The following is a 23,598-nucleotide window of genomic DNA, read 5'->3' as shown; positions in this document are numbered from 1 at the left end:
TAGCTTAACTTGGAAAGCTAAATTAACTAAGGAAAGCAGAGCAAGGAAGATTCAGGACATTATCTTCCTCATGACTTCACCTGAAGCTTGTGCCCCAACTATATACACACTTCGGTCAGTTTTGTACAGTTTCATTAATATGCCTTCAAGCTTTTTCAAGCTTTCCTTCCTCTAGGGTTGGTGGCTAGTTTCAGATTTGATCCATAACAAATTTAAAAAATATATATGTATACAAATGAGAATTGCATTAAAGACCGAAGTTGGCATTTAATCAGGCTCTTTTTTCCTTCCAGCTTAGTGTTAAGCAAGTGTTCACCTTTTTTTTTTTTTTTTTTTTTTTTGGCGACCGTATGATATTAAGACACGTGCCTTCATCCAGCAACGAAACAGCAATGCGTAAACTAGACTTTACCTTGTCTTTTCCCACCAAATTTTCCCGTTTAGAACTTTCCTCATTGCCTATGCCTAGCCTTTTGGGCAGTCTGAGAGCCACACGTAGTGACTGTCAAAACAGATGGTCTGACACACACAAAAGAACTACTGGGAAGAGTCAGTGTCTGTGTACAAACACCCACGTGCGATGATCTCCTGAACAATCTCCTCAAACTCACAAGATCAGACAGAGATGGATGGTGGAGGAGGGTGGAGTAGGGTGGCCCGGAGTGGAGCTGGATACAAAGAAAAGATTAAGATCTGGGGAGTAAAATGGAAAAGAACCACAAGAGAGTACAGAGAAGGAGAGTCTATCATTTACCACAGTGAGGAGGCAAGAGCCATCAGACTAGGTAGGAACGGAAGAATCTGTTGGGGAAAAACTACAACAGTCAAGAGAAAACAAAGATTTCACCAAATCGAGACTTAAGAGTGAGCCCTCTCTCCTGCTCCAATTCCATGGGGGTTTTGGGGTTTTTTTTCCAGGAAGCTACAAAACAGTTCTTTTTCAACAGCGGGATTATACTAACAAAAGCAAATAAAGGAAACCTATGCTAAAAATGTAACCTACCTACACTGAGCGGTCTGCAAACGGAAATACTTCTTCCCCCGTATAGCAGTGGGTTTCAAAACAGCAGGAACAGGGAGAGGGATGAGAGCTGTAAGAGGGGGAGGGGAACGGGCGGGCTCTTCCTGAACGTAAGGAGTCTTCGGCCTAAATGCTTATTTTAAATGCACCTTTCTGTGGGCGGCTGGCAGGTTCCTCACTAAACACAACATTCGACTGTGGAAGTCGGAAGCTGATGAGTGGTTCAAAGCCCACGGGGACTTTAAGAGCCGCTGCAAACACAAGGCTGATGCGGAACCAGCACTTGCTTCGGGTAGCACTCTAATCATCCCCGTCGGGCGCCTAGAGCTCCAGCGAGGCTTGAGCCGACTCACTGTGCGAGGGAAAAGAGAAAACTGCAAAGTTCAAGGGAGAGCCTAAGTTTAGCCAGAAGACCGTGCAATCAGACGCAGGAGGGTGTGAGCCGGCAGGAGGTGGATGCTATCCGTTTGCTCCACGGGGTGCTGCACAAGAAGGAAACCCCTTTTACACACACACACCGCGTTCCCTCGCCCCGCGCCCACTCCCGGCACACACTTACTTTCGTCCGGCCATTGATCTTGTAGTTGCCCAGCTTCCCGTTACAGTGGCGGATCAGGTCGTCCATGCTGCTCATGAGCAGCCCGATGGTTTCGCAGCCGGGCTCCTTGCCCTCGATCCAGGTGATCTTATCGCCTCGGATGTCCTTGGACGAGTCGCTCTTCTGGCTGACCAGCTGCCCGTCCGTGAACTTGCCGGTGTCGTGCAGGGCGCGCACCTCGTCGCCGATCTGCTGCCCGGTCTCCTTGCCCAAGAAGTCGTCCACCACGCAGATGCCGTGCTTGTTCATGCAGGGCACGATGTACTCCAGCGCCAGCTTCAGCGCCGGCAGCGGCTTCGTCTGCCCGTTGGGCCGCAGGCCGCCGCCGGGGCTCAGCGCCTCGCCCGGCGCGCTGCTCGGCGGGTACAGGTTCGCCTTCTCCTGGTACAGCGACGAGCGGGCCAGCGGCTCCTCCTTCGCGGGCTCCGCCTCGGCGGCGGCCGCCGCCGCCGCCGGGCCCTGGCCGCCGGGCGCCGCGCGAGGCGGGGACGCGGCCGCCGCGGGGTCGGCCGCCGGCTTGGCCTTCGCCTTCGCCTTGGCCGCGTCTCCGGCGACCCGCGGGCCCGCGGCCTCGGCGGCGGCGGCTCTGTCCCGGCGCGGCGCCGCCTTCCTGGCCTCCCTGGCCCCGGCCCCGGCGGCCCTGGGCGGCGGCGCGGGGCCGGGATGCTGGGGCTGGCCCGCTCCGGAGGCGAGGGCGCCCTCGCCGCCCTGGCACACGAGCTTGTGCTTCTTCCAGTCCTGGCGCTGGTGCTCCTTGCTGCAGTAGAAGGAGCTGCGGCAGCGGCTGCAGCGCAGCAGGTTCTCCATCTTCCCGCACAGCTCGCAGTACTGCCGGTCTCGCTCGCTCGGGCTCGGCCCGCCGGGCCCGCCGCTGTCATTGGCCATGGCGGCGGCGGCGGCGGCGGCTGCGGCGGTGGAGGCGGCGGCCGAGCAGGAGGGGTGGCGGCCGGACGGCCTCTCCTGGGGCCGGGGAGCGGGCGGAGCCGCAAGGGCCGTCACTGCGCCATGCACCCGCCGCCCCTCGCCTCGGGAGGCCGGCGCCCCGCGCCCTCGGCCGGGCCGCTTCCTCGTCCTCCGGTCCCGCCGCGCGGCGCCGGCCGCCGCCTCAGCGCCTCATCGCCGCCGCGGGCTGAAGGAGCGCGGCCTGCGCGGCGGACGGCGACCTCCGCTCGGGCACGCGGGCCCGGCGCGCGAGATCCGCCGCCTCGGCCGCCGCCGCCTCAGCGTCCCGGGCGGCCCGGCTCGGCCCGCGGAGCAGCGCAGGGCGTGCGGGCGCCACTCGCTCTGCGCGCTCTGCACGTACACCACGGCCCCGCGGCGACCCGGGCGGGCGGCGCGCGAGGGCGGGGGGCGGGGCAGGGCGAGGGGTGGGCCGAGGGGGCGGTGGCCGCGCGCTCGCGCTCGGGCGCAGGCGGTGCCCGGGCCGCCTCCGCTCTCCCGCACTCGGCCGACTGGGGCTCGGAGCCCGGTCTGGTGCCCTCGGGGCCCTTGCCGCCCTCGCCAACTGCGTCCGGGGCGGGCCCGGGACGCTGCCGCGGCCCGCCCGGGGACGCCGAGGGGCAGGCCCGAGAGCGGCGGAAGGGAGGGGTCCGCGCCGCCGCCGCCGCCGGGCCCGCGCTCCGGGCGGTACCGACACCTGCTGGGTAGAGCGCGGCCGCGAGGTCGTCGCGGAGCTGGGCGGCCTTAATATGGCTGCTGTTTGTGTGCGGCCGACTGGGTGTGTTCCAGGCGCGCTCCAGACTACGTTGCAAGGTGGCTGCTGCCATCGTCGTGTTGCATCGGAGGAAACGGAAATTCAGAGAAGTAAAGTAACTTGCCCAAGGTCACGCAGAACCGGGACGGAACCCAGAAACCAGACTCTAGGATTCCAAGGCTCCTTTTTCCATTACGCCAATACAGCCTGTATTTCAGGAAGGCCCGAAATGGTTAAAAACAAAACTAAGTATTGCTGCGGTGTCAGTCCAAGCCCCTGTGCCCCGTTTCAGCCAAATTTAAAGGTACTGAAATTCGATGCTTTTTTTTTTTTTTTTTTTTTTTTTTACCATTTTTAAATCCTGTGAAATCTTGCGGAGTTTAAACCCTCGTGAAAAAATGTTTGGCTACCTAGTCGACTAAGGTAATCAAAGCTCATTTCAGGGTCCACATTCAGGCACTTAAGCTCAAACTGCTGGAACTGCTCCTGAGAAGTGGATCTGGCCGGGGCGCGGGGCGGAGGGAAGGCAAATGGGCATTACTGCATTAACGACTTTTAAGTTTGAACAGAAGTATCTCTTATTAGAATTTGTGCTATGCTGATGAGTACAATTCTTTCTTTTATAGTACATACAAACCTTACCAGAAATAAGCCAACGGTGTTTCTTTCCGCCCTGCCATTTATTTTTGGAATAAAAAGGGCTGTGATTGCGATGTTCACCATCTTTATTGAGCACCTGCTAATGTGGGAAATGCTGTGCTGGGCTTCTGTACCATCTGAATAGACTGCAGGTAACTTCAGCAGTCCTTGAGATGTTAGCCTTCCAGATTAACAGCACAAGAGCTGACATGTGTAAGGTTAAAAGCAGAATAATATAGAGACTTATAAACCACTTTGTAGAATATTTTTTTAAAAACTAGCCTGAATCCAAAAACTCTTCATCAACTACACAGAACTTAAAACGGTCATTAAATTCTGCCATATAAATAAACAGTACTCTGGGGATCCAATCTGGTGAAAGAGGACAGTAATTCCAATTAGCTTGGCCTTTGGAAGACAGATAAGTTCCGTGCAGGGGGCGGACGTGTAAACAAATAATGACAACCTAGAGCTCAGAGTAAATGCCCTAAGAGAGGGTGGATAGGACGGGGTGGGAACACAGAAAAAGGAATTGCTAGCCCTGCCCATTGCACTAATCAAGATTTCAAATCGATTAATTTAGAAAGTCTTAAAAATGGATTAAAAAGTTAGCTTTTAAAACGTTTTGACATACGTAAATTATAAAAGTAAAATATAATTTCAATACAAGTGAAATCTAAGACTTCCTTGGCCTCCTTTTGCTGTAGTAATGATCACTGATTCTTAAGTATTCTCAAGTTTGCTAGGGAACACTCATTCTACAAACACTTTATTCTTCTAAATTTAGTTATTTGTAGGTATTAAAAGTCCAGCAATATCTTTAAAAATTACTGTTTAGGTCTGCGGCATGCAAAGAAGTGTATTTACATCTCTCTATGCTTTTTTCATGTATTTTCGTTGATATCTACCTAAAAGATTAGATGTCCATATCAAAACCTTTATTAGCTTTCATTTTGTTCCAATTAAGTATACAAAATCACAAACTGAACATGTGTATCTTGAAAATACTTAATTAGTCAAATGTGACACTTTCAAATTTTTCATGAATAGAACAAATATAAAATGTTTCAAATACTTCCAAAGATCGATGATTTCAGAATTTTCACTTATTCAGGTTTAGTAACCTGTGAACTCATTCCAAATTAGTGAGGTTTCACCAAACCATCTGCTGACCATGCAATAGCCAGTGAATGACAAGTTCACCAAGGAGATTCTAGAACTCCACCGGCATGTAGCTGTTGTCATTTATTCAAATGTTACAGAGAAGATCCACACTGTCATGCAGGAATTTATCTTATAAACACTTACAGGGTACTTACTATTATGTGCCAATCTCTGTTCTAAGCATTTTACAAATATTATCTCATTTAATCTTTACAATCGCCGTGAGGTGGGTACCATTATTATGTCCATTTATAGAAAATGAAACAAGAGTAAGGCAATGAGATGAGTAGCACTAAGAGTGTTACCTAATACTTTGAGGAGAACAAAGGCTTGTGTCTCCCAAAGCCAGTAATTAGTACAACTTTTCCCCTGCCTCAAACCTAATGAAGATCAACTGGTCTAAAACCTGAAGGATGAATTCAAGGAAAGGTGCTGTCATCTCCATATCACACCAACTTGGACCAAAGCTAATTGACCACCTCTTTCACTTTCCTTTGTTCTTCTGGCAATGTTTACTTAAAACTATAAAGCAATAACCACTATGAACTGATGAGAGACTTACAGAAAAATAGAGGCAAAACTGAGATTGAATGCAAAGGACAGAATTAAATGAGGAAATGAATTTAGAAATGACTGTGTCGAGTCTTGAGGAAAGCCCAGTGAACAGGCTTTGCCCTCAAGGGACTAGCCCTATTTCTCCTTTAAAAATGTTTAAAATGCACACGAGAGCGTCTTTTCTGCTCAGGAAATCACACATCTGATTGTTAACTAATGACCTCTTGTTTCCCCATCTGTGACAATCTTGTTTTAATACATTACAGAGAACAGAAAAATCACAAGTACAACATAGGCATCCCACCAAGATAAACAGGAAGACGATCTTCAAGTTCTGGGAAAAGCAACTAAAAATTTGAGCCATTTTCTAACTATAGTATCGGGACACGCACAAATAGGTGTCTTGGAAAACAGCACCTGGTCTCTTCTGTACTGGGTGTTCTGCCAGATGCACACATGCGCTGTGCTTCCCCACGTACGTCGAACCAGGTTTACTGTCTACCAAGGTGGTTCCCTTATGAAAATAAAATATTTAAATAGACTTTGTATATATTCAGGAAAATTCATCTATCACCCACTTTATCAGCTTATGATTTAAAACTTACTAATCCAGTTAAAAATTGATCATCTCAAGAAATATAACATGAAACTTTAGAATCATTCCTCATTATAATGATTTATTGATTTATTTATATAATGTATATAAATATAATGGGTTAATATAATTACACTATGAGTTGTTTTTTGTTGTCATTGTTGTTGTTAACAAACATTACCTTAATGTTGAACCCACTTTTAATGTAGTCCCAATCAGTAACTTATACCAACCCAGGTTAAAGACAGCTCAATTTTTTCTGTAACTCTTTTTTTGTGGGAAAAGGTAAACATACACAAAGATAGAAATAGTAGTATAATCAACCTCAGCCCTGATTAGGTCAATAATTATCAACTTCAACAATTATCAACATTTTTATATTCTTGTGCCCTCCCATTTTGCCTTTTCTTTTTCTTTTTTTTTTTTTTTTTGGCTGCAGGATCTTGGTTCCCCGACCAGGGGATTCAACCCGGGCCCACGGCAGTGAAAGTGCAGAGTCCTAACCACTGGACCGCCAGGGAATTCCCTCCGTTTTGCCTTTTTTTTTAATTTATTTTTTACTGAGTTATAATTGACATATAACATTGTATTCATTTTAGGTGTACAACATAATGATTTGATATATGTATATTTTATGAAACAATTACCATAGGAAGTTTAGTTAACATTCATCACCTCACACACAGTCTTCTTTCCTTGTGATGAGAACTTTTAAGATCTTCTCTCTTAGCAACTTATTTATTTATTTATTTATTTATTTATTTATTTATTTTTGGCTGCACTGGGTCTTCGTTGCTGAGCGTGGGCTTTCTCTAGTTGTGGCGAGCGGGGGCTGCTCTTTGTTGCGGCAGGCAGGCTTTTCATTGCGGTGGCTTCTCTTGTTGCGGAGCACAGGCTCTAGGCACGCAGGCTTCAGTAGTTGTGGCACGTGCGCTCAGTAGTTGTGGCTCGTGGGCTCTAGAGCGCAGGCTCAGTAGTTGTGGCGCATGGGCTTAGTTGCTCCACGACATGTGGGATCTTCCCAGACCAGGGATTGAACCCGTGTCCCCTGCATTGACATGCGTATTCTTAACCACTGTTCCTCCAGGGAAGCCCCTCTCTTAGCAACTTTTAAACCTGCAATATAGTATTGTTAACTATAGTCACTCTGTACATTAGATCTCCCAGACTTACGTATAACTGAAAGTTCACACCTTTGGACCATTTCACCGCCCCCCCAACCCACTGCCTCTGGCAACCACTAATCTATTCTTGGTATCTATGAGTCAGTTTTTTTATTTTCGGTTTTTAGAAACCGCATGTAGGTGGGATCATACAGAATTTGTCTTTCTCTGTCTGACTTATTTCACTCAGCATAATGCCCTTGAGATTCATCCATGTTGTTGCAAAAGGCAAGATGTACTTCATTTTTATGGATGAATAATATTCACATATATATACATATATATGTATACACCACATTTTCTTTATCCATTTATCTATCAGTGGTCATTTAGGCTGCTTCCATAGCTTGGTAATTTTAAGTAATGTTGCAGTGAACATGGTGGTGCAGATATCTTTTCCACTTAGTGTTTTCATTTCCTTCAGGTAAATACCCAGAAGTGGAATTGCTGGCTCATATGGTAGTTCTATTTTTAATTTTTTGAGGAACCTCCATACTGTTTTTTACAGTGGCTGCACCAATTTATACTCCCATCAACATTGCACAAAGGGTTCTCTTTTTACCATATCCTCACCAACACTTATTTCTTGTCTTTTTGATAATAGCCATTCTAACAGGTGTGAGGTGATATGGTGGTTTTGATTTACATTTCCCTGATGGTTAGTGATGTTGAGCACCTTTTCATGTACCTGTTGACCATCTGTATGTCTTCTTTGGGAAAATGTCTATTCAGATCCTCTGCCCACTGTTTCATTGAGTTGTTTGTTCTTTTTCTGTAATACATATAGTATACCAGATATATGATTTGCAAATATTTTCTCCCATTCTGTAGAATGCTTTTTATTTTGTTGATGGTTTCTTTTGCTGTACAGATCGTTTTAGTTTGTTGTAGTCCCACATGTTATTTTGCTTTTGTTGCCTTTGCTTTTGGTGTCAAATCCAAAAAATCATTGCCAAGACAGACGTCAAAGAGCTTCCCCCCCTATATTTTCTTCCAAGGGTTTTATGGTTTCAGGTCTTACATTCAAGTTTTTAATCCATTTTGAGCTGAGTTTTGGTGTGGTGTAACATAGTGGTCCAGTTTCATTCTTTTGTATGTGACTGTCTAGTTTTCCCAACACCATTTATTGAAGAGACTATCCTCTTCCCATTATATATTCTTGGCTCCTTTGTCATAAATTAATTGACCATATATGTGTAGATTTATTTCTAGGCTCTCTATTCTGTTCCCTTGATCTATGTGTCTTTTTTAATACCAATACCATACATTTGTGTGTTTTTTTCATCTTTTATATACATTTTCCCTGGTCCCGTCTCTTTGTCAGGAGACATTCTTATTTAAATGTGTTGAGAGTTCTACCCACATCAAATGGGAAGTCCGGTTGCCTCCCCAGGGATCTGCAAAGCTCTGAGCAGGGGCAAAAAGATGGGGGACAGGGGCAGGGGGAGCACAGTTTTCATTCTTGTGGCCATCCCTGACTCTGAATTTCTGCTCCCATTGAACTAAGGATCTCACTCTTACCCTTGTTCTCTCTTCTGCTCCAAAAAGAACCTAGATTCAACACTCAGCTCTTTTTAAAGCTCTTTTTCTTCTGTCCCCCCCTCAGGAGTCTTTTTACATTGCTCTGGCTACTCCGTTTTGGGACATCCTTCACACAACCTCTTAAGGAACCTGAATTTTCTCACTATATAGCTTGATCCCTGGGCTCTGGGCTGACCTTCAGATATCCAACTGCTCACTATTATCTCTAAGGCAGTATACTCAGAGACTTTCTCTTGAGTAGCCCAGAACTGGACGAATTTGAAATTTCATCCTCTGCTATATACTAGTGCCTGAATATGGAAGGAAATGATACGTGATTTATATTCCTATTGATATGGTGTTTACACACTCTTCCCCCACCTTCAGAAGGCAAAAGTAGTCATAGTCTAAATTTTAAATAAGAATGTTTTTCCTCCATTACATTCCTTCTTATTAATATTTAGTCATTATTTTATTTTATTAAAAATTTTTTTCTCACTCAGCTCCGTCTTTTTGTTTTTTAATTGCTCTTTATTATATCATACCATTTTCCCACAACTGACTCATCCCTTCTATTCTCTGCAAATTCAACTCCTACCCATTCTACAAAGATCATCTGAAATCCCATTACTTTCACAAAATGTGTGTATACAAAAGCATGTGTAAATAAACACCCAGCTAACCTTAATGTAGTTTTTTACAGTTCACAAAGGACTTGCACGTACAAATTCTCATATGATGCTCTATGAGACTATGGAGTAGATGTTAAGACTTTCATTTTACATATAAGAAAATTCAATCTTTGTGCAACTGAGCAACTAACTCAAGGACATACAGTTAAATTGACTACAGTTTTGCATTTCAGGGAAAAGATTTTTTTTCCTTTTACCTTCTGACCCCCTTCACCCAAGGTCTGTTTTTTGGTTGTTGTGGTTTGCTACAGCTTTGTAATATAGTTTGAAATCAGGAAGTGTGATGTCTCCAGCATTGTTCTTCTTTCTCAGGATTGCTTTAGTTATTCAGGGTCTTTTGTGGTTCCATACAAATTTTAGATTTGTTTTTTCTATTTCTGTGAAAAAATGCCATTGGAATTTTGATAGACATTGCACTGAATCTGTAGATTGTTTGGGTTGTATGAGCATTTTGACAATATTAATTCTTCCAATCCATGAGCACAGAATATCTTTCTATTTATTTGTTTCTTCTTCGATCTCTTTCATTAGTGTCTTATAGTTTTCAGTGTATAGGTCTTTCACCTCCTTGATTAAATTTATACTTAGGTATTTTATTCTTTTTGATGTAGTTTTAAATGGGATTTTTTTTTCCTATAGTCCATGTTGCCCCATTAGAGAATCCTTGCACTTTAGAGATGGAAAGGGCTTTTTTTTTTTTTATATAAGCTATTTTAAATTATTTATTTATTTATTTATTTATATTTATGGCTGTGTTGGGTCTTCGTTTCTGTGCGAGGGCTTTCTCTAGTTGCAACGAGCAGGGGCCACTCTTCATCGCGGTGTGCGGGCCTCTCACCATTGTGGCCTCTCTTGTTGCGGAGCACAGGCTCCAGACGCGCAGGCTCAGCAGTTGTGGCTCACGGGCCCAGTCACTCCGCGGCATGTGGGATCTTCCCAGACCAGGGCTCGAACCCGTGTCCCCCGTATTAGCAGGCAGATTCTCAACCACTGTGCCACCAGGGAAGCCCAATGGGATTGTTTTCTTAATTTCTGTTTCTGATAGTTTGTTGTTGGTATATAGAAACAAACTGATATGTATATTGATTTTGTATGCTGCAACTTTACTGAATTGATTTCTTAGTTCTAATAGTTATTTGGTGGAGTCTCAGGGTTTTCTGTATACATAATAAATACCATGTCATCTGCAAATAGAGAACTCTTCCTTTGTGATTTGGATTCCTTTTATTTCTTTTTCTTGCCTAATTGCTATTGCTAGGACTTCCAATGCTCTGCTGAAGGAAAGTGATGAGAGTGGGTATTCTTGTCTTGTTCCTGATCTTAGAAGAAAAGCTTTCAGCTTTTCACCATTGAATATGATGTTAGCTGTGGGCTTATCATATAAGCCTTTATTATACTGAGGTATGTTTCCCTCTCTACCCACTCTGTTGAGAGCTTTTATCATGAATGGATGTTGAATTTTGTCAAAAGCTTTTTCTGCATCTACTAATATGATTATATGATTTTTATCCTTCATTTTGTTAATATAGTGTATCACATTGATTGATTTGTGGATAATGAACCATCCTTGCATCCCTGGAATAAATCCCACTTGATCATCATGTATGATCCTTTTAATGTATTGGTTTTTTTATTTTATTTTATTTATTTATTTATTTATGGCTGTGTTGGGTCTTCGTTTCTGTGCGAGGGCTTTCTCTAGTTGCGGCAAGCGGGGGCCACTCTTCATCGCGGTGCGCAGGCCTCTCACTATCGCGGCTTCTCTTGTTGCAGAGCGCAGGCTCAGTAATTGTGGCTCACGGTCCCAGTTGCTCTGTGGCATGTGGGATCTTCCCAGACCAGGGCTTGAACCCGTGTCCCCTGCATTGGCAGGCAGATTCTCAACCACTGCGCCACCAGGGAAGCCCCCTTTTAATGTATTGTTGAATTTGGTTTGCTAATATTTTGTTGAGGATTTTGCATCTATGTTGATCAGGGATATTGGCCTTTAATTTTTTTTTTCATGAGGCATCCTTGTCTGGTTTTGGTTTGGCCTCATTAAATGAGTTTGGAAGTGTTCCTTCCTCTTGAATTTTTTGAAGAGTTTGAGAAGGATAGGTAATAAATCTTATTTAAATGTTTGGTGGAATTCTCCAGGGAAGCTGTCTGGTCCTAGACTTTTGTTTGTTGGGAGATTTTTGGTTACTGATTCAATCTCCTTACAAGTAATCAGTCTGTTCAGATTTTCTATTTCTTCATGATTCAGTCACGGTAGGTTGTCTGTTTCTAGGAATTTGTCCATTTCTTCTAGTTGTCCAATTTGTTGGCATTTACTCATAGTAGTTTCCAATTTTATCCTTTTTTTTTTTTGGCTGAAGTATTATTATAAATCATACCTCAACTTCAATATGCATATCCAATAAGGACTTTAAATAAAATCATATCCGTCATGCCATTGTCACACTCACCAAAATTAAGAAAATCTCCTCATACTACCCATCATCCAGCAAATATTAAAATTTGTCTGGGGACTTCCCTGGTGGTGCAGTGGCTAAGAATCTGCCTGCCAATGCAGGGGACACAGGTTCATGCCCTGGTCCAGGAAGATCCCACATGCCATGGAGCAACTAAACCCGTGCACCACAACTACTGAGCCTACGCTCTAGAGCCCACGAGCCACAACTACTGAGCCCACGTGCCACAACTCCTGAAGCCTGTGCGCCTAGAGCCCGTGCTCTGCAACAAGAGAAGCCACCGCAATGAAAAGCCTGCCTGCCGCAGCGAAGAATAGCCCCCGCTCACCGCAACTAGAGAAAGCCCACGCGCAGCGATGAAGACCCAACGCAGCCAAACATAAATAAATAAAATAAATTAATTTAAAAAAAATTTGTCTGATTTTCTCACAGATCCTCTGTACAGTTGCTTTGTTTTATTTAAGATCTAAACAAAGTTCATACATTGCACCTGACTGTCATGTTTCTTAAGTCCCTTTTACTCAATTTTGCTAGTACCCTGCCATTCTTTTTCATACCATTAATTTACTGGAGAAATTATGTCACTTGTATTGTAGAATATTTCCTGGATTTAGCTGATTGCTTCCGTATGATAGTCCTCTTATTTTTGTAGATAGACAGTTAGATCTAGAATTTTTATTAGATTCAGGCTCTATACTTTAGGTAAGAATACTTCATAGTGCTTGTTGTATGCTTCCTATTCCATCACATTTTGAGAAACATAATGTCTCATAGTTTCATTTTTCATGATGAAATATAGCTCATGGGTTTAAGTGATGTCAGCTTGATTCCAGCATTAGAACGTTTTTCATCAACTTTTCACCTGATTGTTTTAGCAATTGATGATTGTGACTAGATCCAACATTTCATTAGAGGTTGAAAAAAAAAGAATTTGTAATTCTATCATTCCTTCTGAATTTACTAACTGAAATTCTACCATAGAGAACTTTTTTCATCAACTTTTTTGTTACCCTGACATACAATTTGTAGATGAAAGATAGGTTTTATTTATCAATTTTCAGAATATTGAGCTGGTGTCCTAGCACCTTCCAATTGTGACAGATGAGGACTTTTAAAATATTATTGTGGTTGAGGTCTATCCCGATGGGGCTTTTTCTGTAAACCTACATCGTTGGAAACGCCTCATAGATTAACTGTGTGGTTTCCTTTACTCATAGAACTACCTGTTAGATCTGTGGGAAAGAACTACAAGACAGAGCTGCCAAGTAAACTATGAAAAACCTAACAAACTTTTTATCTTAGGTATTGGCATATCCCAATGATCTGTACTGTTCTAGGGTGTGATGGCTTAGGAGTGAATATGATTTGAACCTAATACATTTTTAGAGGGTGTCAAATTCAGAACCAGGCAGATCCATCGCCTGACCCTAAACACGGTCCTAAAGTAAATCGCTTGAGGAAATTGGATCCCAAAGATTACAGGTGGGGAATTTTGAAGTGTGTCCATATTTCATTGGAGATCAAAGAAGCCTAACTGAAAGAATTGTGGGCTGACTCACACGATAACTTCTTTTTGAAAGGGCTACTTTATCTTGAAGATTATGAGTTTGGAGGAACTAAGGTGATTGGCAGTGGAAAGAATCAGAACATGCGAAATTCCTTAAAAATTTATTGACTTAAATAACTTTGTGTTACACATAATTAAAAAAAACCCTTTACACTTTGTGCAGAAAAAAAAAAATATTATTGTGAATGCACTGATTTTCATATATTTGAATTATTTTAATTATTATTTTTGATGATTAAATTGTCCCACTTTTGGCCAATGAGAAATTATTCAAGTTGTTTCATATGTATTTTAGATTTGTTCACATTAATCTTTGATATTTTTCTTGCTTTCTGGCGCAAGATGGCCCAGACTCATATTGTACATTTCCTGTCCCTGACCTGGAATCAGTCATTTTTTCCGAAGAGCCCTGGTTCCTTTCAGTAGGAAATGGTGGCAAGAGTGGGCATCTTTGTCTCGTTCCTGATTTTAGAGGAAAAGCTTTCAGTTTTTTACCATTTAGTATGATGTTAGCTGTGAGTTTGTCATAAATGGCCTTTATTATGTTGAGATATGTTTCCTCTGTACCAAATTTGCCGAGAATTTTTAGTCATGAGTGAGTATTGATTTTTTCAAATGCTTTTTCTGTGTGTGTTGAGATAATCGTGATATTTTTTGTTCTTCATTTTGTTAATGTGGTGTATCACATTAATTGATTTGCAGATATTGAACCATCCATGCATCCCTAGAATAAATTCCAGTTGATCATGGTGTATGATACTTTTTATATACTGTTGAATTCTATTTGCTAATATTTTGTTAAGAATTTTTGCATCTATATTCATCAGGGATATTGGCCTGTAATTTTTTTTTTTTTTTTTTTTTTGGTAAAGTCTTTGTCTGGTTTTGGTATCAGAGTAATGGTGACCCTGTAGAATGAATTTGGGAGTATTCCCTCCTCTTCATTTTTTGGAATAGTTAGAAGGATAGGTTTTAACCCTTCATATGTTTGGTAGAATTCTCCTGTGCTTCTGTCTGGTCCTGGACTTTTGCTTGTTGGGAGTATTTTGATTACTGATTCAATTTCAATACCAGTAATATATCTGTTCAGATTATCTATTTCTTCCTCATTCAGTCTTGGGAGATTTATGTTCCTGGGGATTTATCCATTTCTTCTAGGTTTTCCAGTTTGTTGGCATATAACTGTTCATAGTATTCTCTTATGATTGTTTGTATTTCTGTGATATTGCTTGTAATTTCTCCACTTTCATTTCTTATTTTGTTCATTTAGATCCTCTTTTTCTTAATGAAGCTGACTAAATCAATTTTGTTTATCTTTTCAAAAAAAAAAATTCTTGATTTCATTGATATTTTCTATTGTTTTTTGGTCTCTATTTTATTTCCTCTCTGATCTTTATTATTTCTTTCCTTCTACTAACTTTGAACTTTGTTTGTTCTTCTTTTTCTAATTCCTTTAAATTGTAGGTTAGGTTGCTTATTTGAGATTTTTCTTTCTTCTTGAAGTATGACTCTATTACTATAAAATTCCCTCTTAGAACTGCTTTTGCTGCGTTCCATAGATTTTGTAAAGTTGTGCTTTTATTTTCAGTGGTCTTCAGGTTGTTTTCTGATTTCTTCCTTGATATCTTCATTGACGCATTGGTTTTTTTAGTAGCATGTGGTTTAGTCTCCACATGTTTGTGTTTTCCCATTTTTCTTACTATAATTGATTTCTAGGTTCATACCATTGTGGAAGGAAAAGATTCTTGATATAATTTCTATCCTCTTAAATTTTTGAGCCTTGTTTTGTGGCCTAGCTTGTGATCTATCCTGGAGAACATTACATGCACACTTGACAACAAAGTGTATTCTACTGTTTTTGGATGGAATGTCTTGTAGATATCTTTTAAGTCCAGCTGGTCTAATGTGTCATTTAAGACCACGGTTTCCTTTTTGATTTTCTGTCTGGATGATCTGTCGATTAATGAAATGAGTTGTTAAAGTCCTCTACTATTATTGTATTATTGTTAATTTCTCCCTTTATGTCTGTTACTATTTGCTTTATATATTTAGGTGCTCCTATATTAGGTTCCTATATGTTTATGAATGTTATTCCCTCTTCTTGTATTGATCCCTTTATCTTTATATAATGTCTTTCTTTGTCCTTTATTGTAGACTTGTTTTAAAGTCTACTTTGTCTGATATGAGTATTGCAACCCCAAATTTCATTTCCATTTGCATGGAACATCTTTTTCTATCTTCTCACTTTCAGTCTGGGTGTCTAGCTCTGAAGTGAGCCTCTTGTAGGTAGCATATAAATGAGTCTTGTTTTTTTTATCCAATCAGCCACCCTATGTCTTTTGATTGGAGCATTTAGTCCATTGACATTTAAAGTGATGATTGATAGGTATGTACGTACTGACATTTTGTTACTTGTTTTCTGCTTGTTTTTCTAGTTCTTCTCTGTTCTTCGTGTTTTAGTCTCTTCCCTTGTGGTTTGATAATTTTCTTTTGTGTTATGTTTGTGCTCCTTTCTCTCCAGTTTTTATATATCCATTGTAGGTTTTTGATTTGTGCTTACCATGTAGTTCATATATGTTGACCTATAACTATATCTGCTTGTTTTAAACTGATTTTAAGTTCAACAGATTCTAAAAGCTCTACATTTTTTACTCCCCTCCCCTATGTTTTGAGTTTTTGATGTATTTTACATCTTCATGTCTATCCCTTAGCTCTTTATTGTAGTTATAGTTGGTTTTATAGTTTTTGTCTTTCAACTTTTGTACTAGCCATTTAAGTGGTTGAGCCATAACCTTTCTATATATTTGTCCTTACCAGTGGGATTTTTACCTTCCCATAATTTCTTGTTTCTTGTAGTAGTCTTTTCTTTTTCACTTAAAGATGACCCTTTAATGCTTCTTGTAAGGTTGGTTTAGTATTGATGAACTCCTTTAGTTTTTGCTTGTCTGAGAAGTTATTTATGTCTCCTTCAATTCTGAATGACAGTGTTAGGTTGAATATCCCAGGTTGCAGGTTTTTCCCTTTCAGTACTTTAAATATATCATGCCACTCCCTTCTGGCCTGCTAAGTTTCTGCTGAAAAATCAGCTGATAGATTTATGGGGATTCCCTTGTGTATAACTCTGTTTTTCTCTTCTTGCCTTTAGAATTCTCTCTTATCTTTAACTTTGCCATTTTAATTATGATATGTGTTGGTGTGGGTCTCTTTGAGTTCATCTGGTTTGGGATTCTCTGTGCTTCCTGTGCCTGGATATCAGTTTCCTTTTTCAGGTTTGGGAATTTTTCAGTCATCATTTCATTTTCTACCCCCTTTTCTCTCCTTTCTCCTTCTAGGACTCCTATAGTGCAAATGTTAGTACACTTGATGTTATTTCAGATGTCCCTTAAACTATTCTTATTTTTTTTAATTTATTTTTCTTTTTGCTATTCTGATTGGATGATTTCCATTATTCTATCTTTCAGATCGCTTATGAGTTCTTCTGTATCTCCTAACCTGTTGTTAATTTCCTCTAGTGTATTTTTTCATTTCAGTTATTGTATTCTTCAGCTCTGACTGGTTCTTTTTTATATTTTCTAGTTCTTTGTTAAAATTCTCACTGTGTTCATGTATTCTTTTCCCCAGTTCAATAGCATCCTTATTACTTTTGCTTTGAACTCTTTATCAGATAAATTATTTATCTCTGCTTCATTAAGGTTTTATCAGGGTTTTTTTATTTCTTGTTCTTTTCTTTGAAACATATTTCTCTGTCTTCTCATTCTGTTTAACTTTGTCTGTATGAAATTAGGTGAAACAGTTACCTATCTGGTCTTGAAGGTGTGCCCTTGTGTGTGAGTGTCCCTGTGCAGTTTGCACGTGTCCAGTGGCTTTGGTGGAAGAGCTGGATTTGAAGTGAGCAGGGCTGCCTATTTCCCAGTGGTGTGCTGGCAGTGTTTGCCACGTAGGCGGTAAGGCTGGGCTTGGGAGAGGCTAAAGCCAGAACTACGTGCAAGCCAGGGCTTCTGCTGTGCTCACTGGTCATCACAGCCCTCTCAGATGTGAGGTCAGGAGCAGGTGCCCTGAGGGAGTTAGGTTTTTCCTGGGTGTGATGGTAGTCTCCACCTTGATTTGGGATGCGGCTGAGGCCTGAGGGCTTAGGGCTGCACTTCTGTGCTGGTTTCACTTTTTCCCTAGTGTGCAAGCTTTGGTTAGAGGCTGGGTTGGGGCCTGAGAAATTGCTGCCTCACCACTGAGCTGGCCCCATCCTCTCGCAAGTGTGCACAGGGAAAGGAGCTTTGGAGAAGGTGGTCTCTGCCTGGGAGCTACTTTCACTCCCTCCCAAGTGTGTGCACCAAAGCGCATGCTGGCAATGGCTGCCTCAGCCCTGGCCAGAGGCATGGGCGGGGTCTGAGTTGGCTCTGCTCCCTCCAAGAATACACATTCTCATTGGAAACAGCAACCTCCGCCTTCGTGGGGAGCAATGCCAGAGCAAGAGGGGCTGGAGCAGGAGCCTGGTGTGAGCTGTGGGGTGTGCACTGGGGTGGTTCTGGCAGGCAGGCCAGAGCCCCAGGCAGTTTCCAATCTGCTGCCTCCGTGCTGTGCGTGTGTTCAGGAGGCTTGGTTTCTTACAGCACTTCGGTAAGCCCCACTGTCTTTCAAACCCACTAAGGGGGCTTGTCTTCCTGGTGTCAGACCACAGGGCTGGGGTGTGGCTCAAACCCCTTGCTCCCCAGGGCAGGAATCCCTGAGCCTGTGATATCCTCCTCTTCTAGGGGTGTGGGTCCCAACCAGATCACTTCTCCATTCCTACCACACTCCGTGTGGCTCTTTCTTTACAGCGTTGGTTGTAGAAGAGCTGTCTGGTGGTCCCCAGGTCAATTTCAGTGAGGGTCAGTCTATACGTAATTGTAGTTTTGATGTTTTCATGAGGGGAGGGGAGCCCAGCGTCCTTCTACTCTGCCATCTTGATCTCTACATCTCACTCTTTCTTTTTTTTCCAACATGTTCAAATATTTTGTTTCAAACTTCCTTTTTTTATTTCAAAAATTACATAGATGTTTATTCTACAATTTATTTTTTAAGAAGCCATTTTATTGACTATTATTAATTCATAAAAAGCTGTACATGTTTAATCTTTACAAAAGATATCTTTGAATATAAGTATACATCCATGAATACATCACCAGTCTATGCCATAAAAAGTCCATCTCCAGAAGTTTCCTCCTGCCCTAATTATTTATTTCTGTTATATTTTGTGATAAGAACACTTAAGATCTACCCTCTTAGCAAATTTTTAATTATACAATACAGTATTGTTAACTACAGTCACTATGCTATACAGTCGATCTCTAGGTCTTATTCATTTTGTATAACTGAAACTTTGTACGCTTTGACTAATACCTCCCTGTTTCCCCACCCCCCCCAACCCCTGGCAACCACCATTCTACTCTCTGCTTCTATGAGTTTAACTACTTTAGATACTTCATGTAAGTGATATCATGTAGTATTTGTCCTTCTGTGTCTGGCTTATTTCAGTTGGCATAATGTCCTCCAGGTTCATCCATGTTGTTGCAAAAGGCAGGATTTCCTTCTTTCCTTAAGGCTGAATAATATTCATTGTATGCTTATATCACATTTTCTTTATCCATTCATCCATCCATGCATATTTATTTTCATATCTCAGCTATCGTGACTAAAGCTGTAATGGACATGGGAGTCCCGATACCTCTTCAAGATTCTGATTTCAATTCTTTTGGATATATACCCAGAAGTGGGATTGCTGGATCTATTTTAATTTTTTTGAGGAACCTCCATAATGTTTTCCATAGTGGTAGCACCATTTTTCATTCCCACCAACACTGTACAAGGATTATAATTTCTTCACATCCTTGACAACACTTGTTATTTTTTGTTTTTGCTTTGTTTTGTTTTTTTATAATATCCATCCTAACAGGTTTGAGTTGATATCTCATTGTGGTTTTGATTTGCATATCCCTGATGATAGTGATGTTGAGCACTTTTTCATGTACCTTTTGGTCATTTGTATGTCTTCATTGGAGAAATGTCCTTTCAAGTCCTTTGTCCATTTTTTGGGTTATTTATTTTGCTATTGAATTGTAGTTGCAGTAGGTCCTTTATGTAAGGATATTAGCACCTTAGATATATAGTTTGCAAATATTTTCTTCCATTCCATAGGCTGCCTTTTCACTGTTTCTGTTTCCTTTGCTGTGCAGAAGCTTTTTAGTGAGATGTAGTGCCACCTGTCTATTTTTGCTTTTGATGCTTATCCTTTATGTGTCATATCCAAGAAATCATTGCCTAAACTAATATTATGACTTTCCCACTATGTTTCCTTCTAGGAGCTTTACAGTTTCAGGTCTTATGTTTAAATCTTTAATACATTTTGAATTGATTTTTGTGTATGGCATAGATAAGGGTCCATCCAATTTCATTCTTTTGAATGTAAATATACAGTTTTTCTAACACCATTTGCCCCATAAAGATAGCATATTCGTGTCGCTCAACCTAATATGTCCTCCACAAAAGTATATTATTAACCATTTATGAATTGGCGTACCTTGTTCACCCTGTCTCCTTTCCTCACAGGAGTTACCTGGATGCTGTGTTTTTAGTTCCCATTCACTTTTTGAGCCCACTGGGATCTGATTTCTATCTCTATCGCTACCAAATTGGTAATGATGTTCTAGTTGTTAAATTTAAAAGGCATTTTTATTCCATTCTCAACGTTTTTTTTTCTCTTATGACATTGACATTTTTGAAGAATATATGTCAGTTGTTTTACAGAATGTTCTTCAGTTTGGATTTGTCTTCCTCGTGATTAGAGCTAGATTCAGATTATACACTCTCTGACTGAAATACTAAGGAAGTAATGTCGTGTCCTTTTCTGGATATCACATTTGGAGGTACATGGTGTCCATTTGTCCTTAACTGGTAATATTAATTTTGATCATCTGGTCAAGGTATCGTCTTGTGTCTCCGCTATATAGTTACTGTTTTTCTCTGTGGAATTAATAAGTAATCTGTGGGGAGACACTTCTTAAGACCTCATCAAACTAGATATAACATTCCTTAGCAATTCTTGCCTGAACCAAAATAGTGTTTATCCAACTCCACTACTCCCTTCACGCTAACTAGTGAGCATTTTACTGTGAGGAAGAGCCTTCCTTTCTTTATTTAATCATCAATATAGACTCATGGATCCTATTTAATTAAGTGGATTATAATCCATTGCATCCTTATTTATTTTTGTGCTCAAAGTGTCCCAGACATGGATAGTGGGAGTTCCTTCAAGGCTTCTGTGTCTTTTTTTCCGTGCTACATATACTTTGTTTGTTTGAGCACTTCTGGTTCAACAAGATGTTCCAGGCTCAACTTATACCTTCCCTGCCTCAACCCTGGGATCAGTCATTTATTCAGTGAGCCCTGCATCCTTTTAGTGAGTAATGGAATCTGGAAACCAAGATCTAGATTATAAGTGTGCTTATTGCAACTAGGATATCATTGGTTCTAGACCCTTTCAGCCTACAGACCTAAGTAATCATGAGTTCATACTGATACTTCCAATTCCAATCCAATACCACAAGGTTCTTCCTTGCCTTCCCCTGTTCTTTGTATCTCCCTTCATCTGTAGTGTGAACTATGGCTACAGACATTAACACAATTTGCTACAAGTAAAATAGTTTCATAATTACCACACACATACTGCTACCACTACTACAAAACAAAAACAAATATTGAGTTCAAGATTGGTCTGAAGTTCTTTTTTTTCTCCTAGATTGAGAATATATAGTCAAAGTACTATGTTCAAAAGTAATTGATTTAGTTTTCTTTTTTATTGCCTTCAGTGCTGTAGTGTTATGAATTTGCAGTCCAGCTAGGGTTGTTTGGTTGTGTTTGAGTTCAGTGTTAGGGCATTCACCCTTCCTTATTGATTTAATTTTTTAGATATGTAAAACATTAACATGATTTCAAAGGGAAACTATTAAAAAAGTTACATTCAGAGAAGTATCTATCCCTATTCCTTCCATCCATCCACTTCACCTCCTTGCCTCTGTGAGTAACCAGTCTTATTATTTTCTGGTTTATCCATGCTGTATTTTTCTTTATTGAAATATAATTGACATATAACATCATGTAAGTTTGAGGCATGCAGCGTGTTAATATGATACATTTATATATTACAATATGATTAGTGTTCCTGATACCTTTGTCATGTCACAGAACTTTCTTTTTTATGTTGAGGACAACTAAGATGCAGTCTTAACTTTGAAGTTTATAATACAGTATTGTTGACTATAATCAATCTGTTGTGCATTAGAGCTACAGAACTTATTTATTTGCTAGTTGAAAGTTCATACCCATAGACATTTCTCCAATTTCCCCATCCCCAGCCCCTGGAAACCACCATTCTACTCTCTGTTTTTACGAGTTCAGCTTTTTTAGATTCCACATATAAGTGAGATCATACAGTATTTGTCTTTCTCTGACTTATCTCACTTAGCATAATGCCCTTAAGGTCCATCCATGTTGTTGCAAATGACAGGATTTTTTCCTTTCTCATATCTGAATTTTCTATATATATATATAACCCACAACTTCTTTATCTATTCATTGGTTGACAAACAGGTTGTTCTCATGTCTTGGCTGCTGGGAATAATGCTGCAATGAACATGGGTATGCAGATATCCTTGAGATACTGATTTCAATTCCTTCAAATATATACTCAGAAGTGGGATTGCTGGATCCTATGGTAGTTCAATTTAATTTTTTTGAGGAACTGCCATACTGTTTTCCATAATGGCTGTACCAATTTACATTTCCACCAATAGTGTATAAGGATTCCCTTTTCTGCACATCCTCGCCAACATTTGTTATCTCATGTCTTTTTGATAAAAGCCATCCTAACAGGTGTGAGGTAATATCTCACTGTGGTTTTGATTTGCATTTCCCTGATGATTAATGATATTGAGCAACTTTTCATATACCTATTGGCCATTTGTATGTCTACTTTGAAAAACCTATTCAGGTCCTTTGCTCAATATATAATTGGATTGTTCACTTTTCTTGCTATTGAGTTGTGTGAGTTCTTTACATATTTTGGCTATTAGTTTTGTATCATGTATGTGGGTTTTGAATATTTTCTCCCATTCTGTAGATTGCCTTTTCAATTTACTGACTGTTTCCTTTGCTGTGCAGAAGCTCTTTAGTTTAGTGTAGTCCCACTTGTTTATTTTAGTTTGTGTTGCTTGTGCTTTTGGTGACTTATCCAAGAAATCATTGCCTAGACCCATGTCAAGGATCTTTTCCCCTATGTTTTCTTCTAAAAGTTTTATGGTTTCAGGGCTTACATTTGATTTCAGGTTAATTTTTTGAGTGGTGAAATATAGGTGTCCAGTTTCATTCTTCTGCATGACAATATCCAATTTTCCCAACATCATTTATTAAAGAGACTGCCCTTGTCCCATTGTGTGCTCTTGACACCCTTCTCAAAAATTAGTTGACCATATATTTACAGGTTTATTTCTAAACTATATTCTGTTCCACTGTTCTGTGTGTCTGTTTTTATGCCAGGACCATATGGTTTTGATTACTTTAGCTTTGTAATATAGCTTGAAATCAGGTATTGTGATGGCTCCAGTGTTGTTTGTCTTTCTCTAGATTGCTTCAGCTATTTGGAGTCTTTTGTGGTTCCATGCAAATATTAGAATTGTTTTTTCTATTTTTGTGAAAATATGCCATTGGAGTTTTGATTGGGATTACACTGAATCTGTGGGTCATTTTTGGTAGTATGGACATTTTCACCACATTAATTCTTCCAAGAACATGGAATATCTTTCTATTTATTTGTGTCTCCTTCAACCTCTTTCTTCAATGTCTTATAGTTTTCAGTCTAAAGGTCTTACACCTCCTTGGTTAAATTTATTCCTAAGTATTTTATTGT

General features: G+C 40.7%; 1 protein-coding gene and 1 non-coding gene across 7 annotated transcripts in view; one reads left to right on the top strand and one right to left on the bottom strand.

Moving 5' to 3' along the window:
* EGLN1 (egl-9 family hypoxia inducible factor 1) overlaps positions 1–2,643 on the bottom strand; it is a 58,688-nt gene extending 56,045 nt beyond the window's left edge. For all 6 annotated transcript variants that reach the window (XR_005016915.1, XR_005016914.1, XM_036829570.1 and 3 more), the window contains exon 1: positions 1,581–2,643. Coding sequence is in view for 4 of the 6 variants with exons in the window: in XM_036829570.1 (XP_036685465.1) it covers positions 1,581–2,504 (924 nt within the window). In the remaining 2 variants the exon portion in view is untranslated. The remainder of the gene's footprint in view (positions 1–1,580) is intronic.
* A 10,578-nt stretch (positions 2,644–13,221) lies between these two features.
* Positions 13,222–13,352, top strand: LOC118883184. Its single transcript, XR_005016967.1, has one exon. It is a non-coding gene; the product is annotated as a small nucleolar RNA SNORA18 (small nucleolar RNA).
* Positions 13,353–23,598: the final 10,246 nt, after the last annotated feature.

Source organism: Balaenoptera musculus, chromosome 16 (assembly GCF_009873245.2).
Source record: "Balaenoptera musculus isolate JJ_BM4_2016_0621 chromosome 16, mBalMus1.pri.v3, whole genome shotgun sequence".
NCBI classification, from domain to species: domain Eukaryota; kingdom Metazoa; phylum Chordata; class Mammalia; order Artiodactyla; family Balaenopteridae; genus Balaenoptera; species Balaenoptera musculus.
The sequence above is the reverse complement of the archived record's forward strand: the minus strand, read 5'-3'. Positions and strand labels throughout refer to the sequence as shown.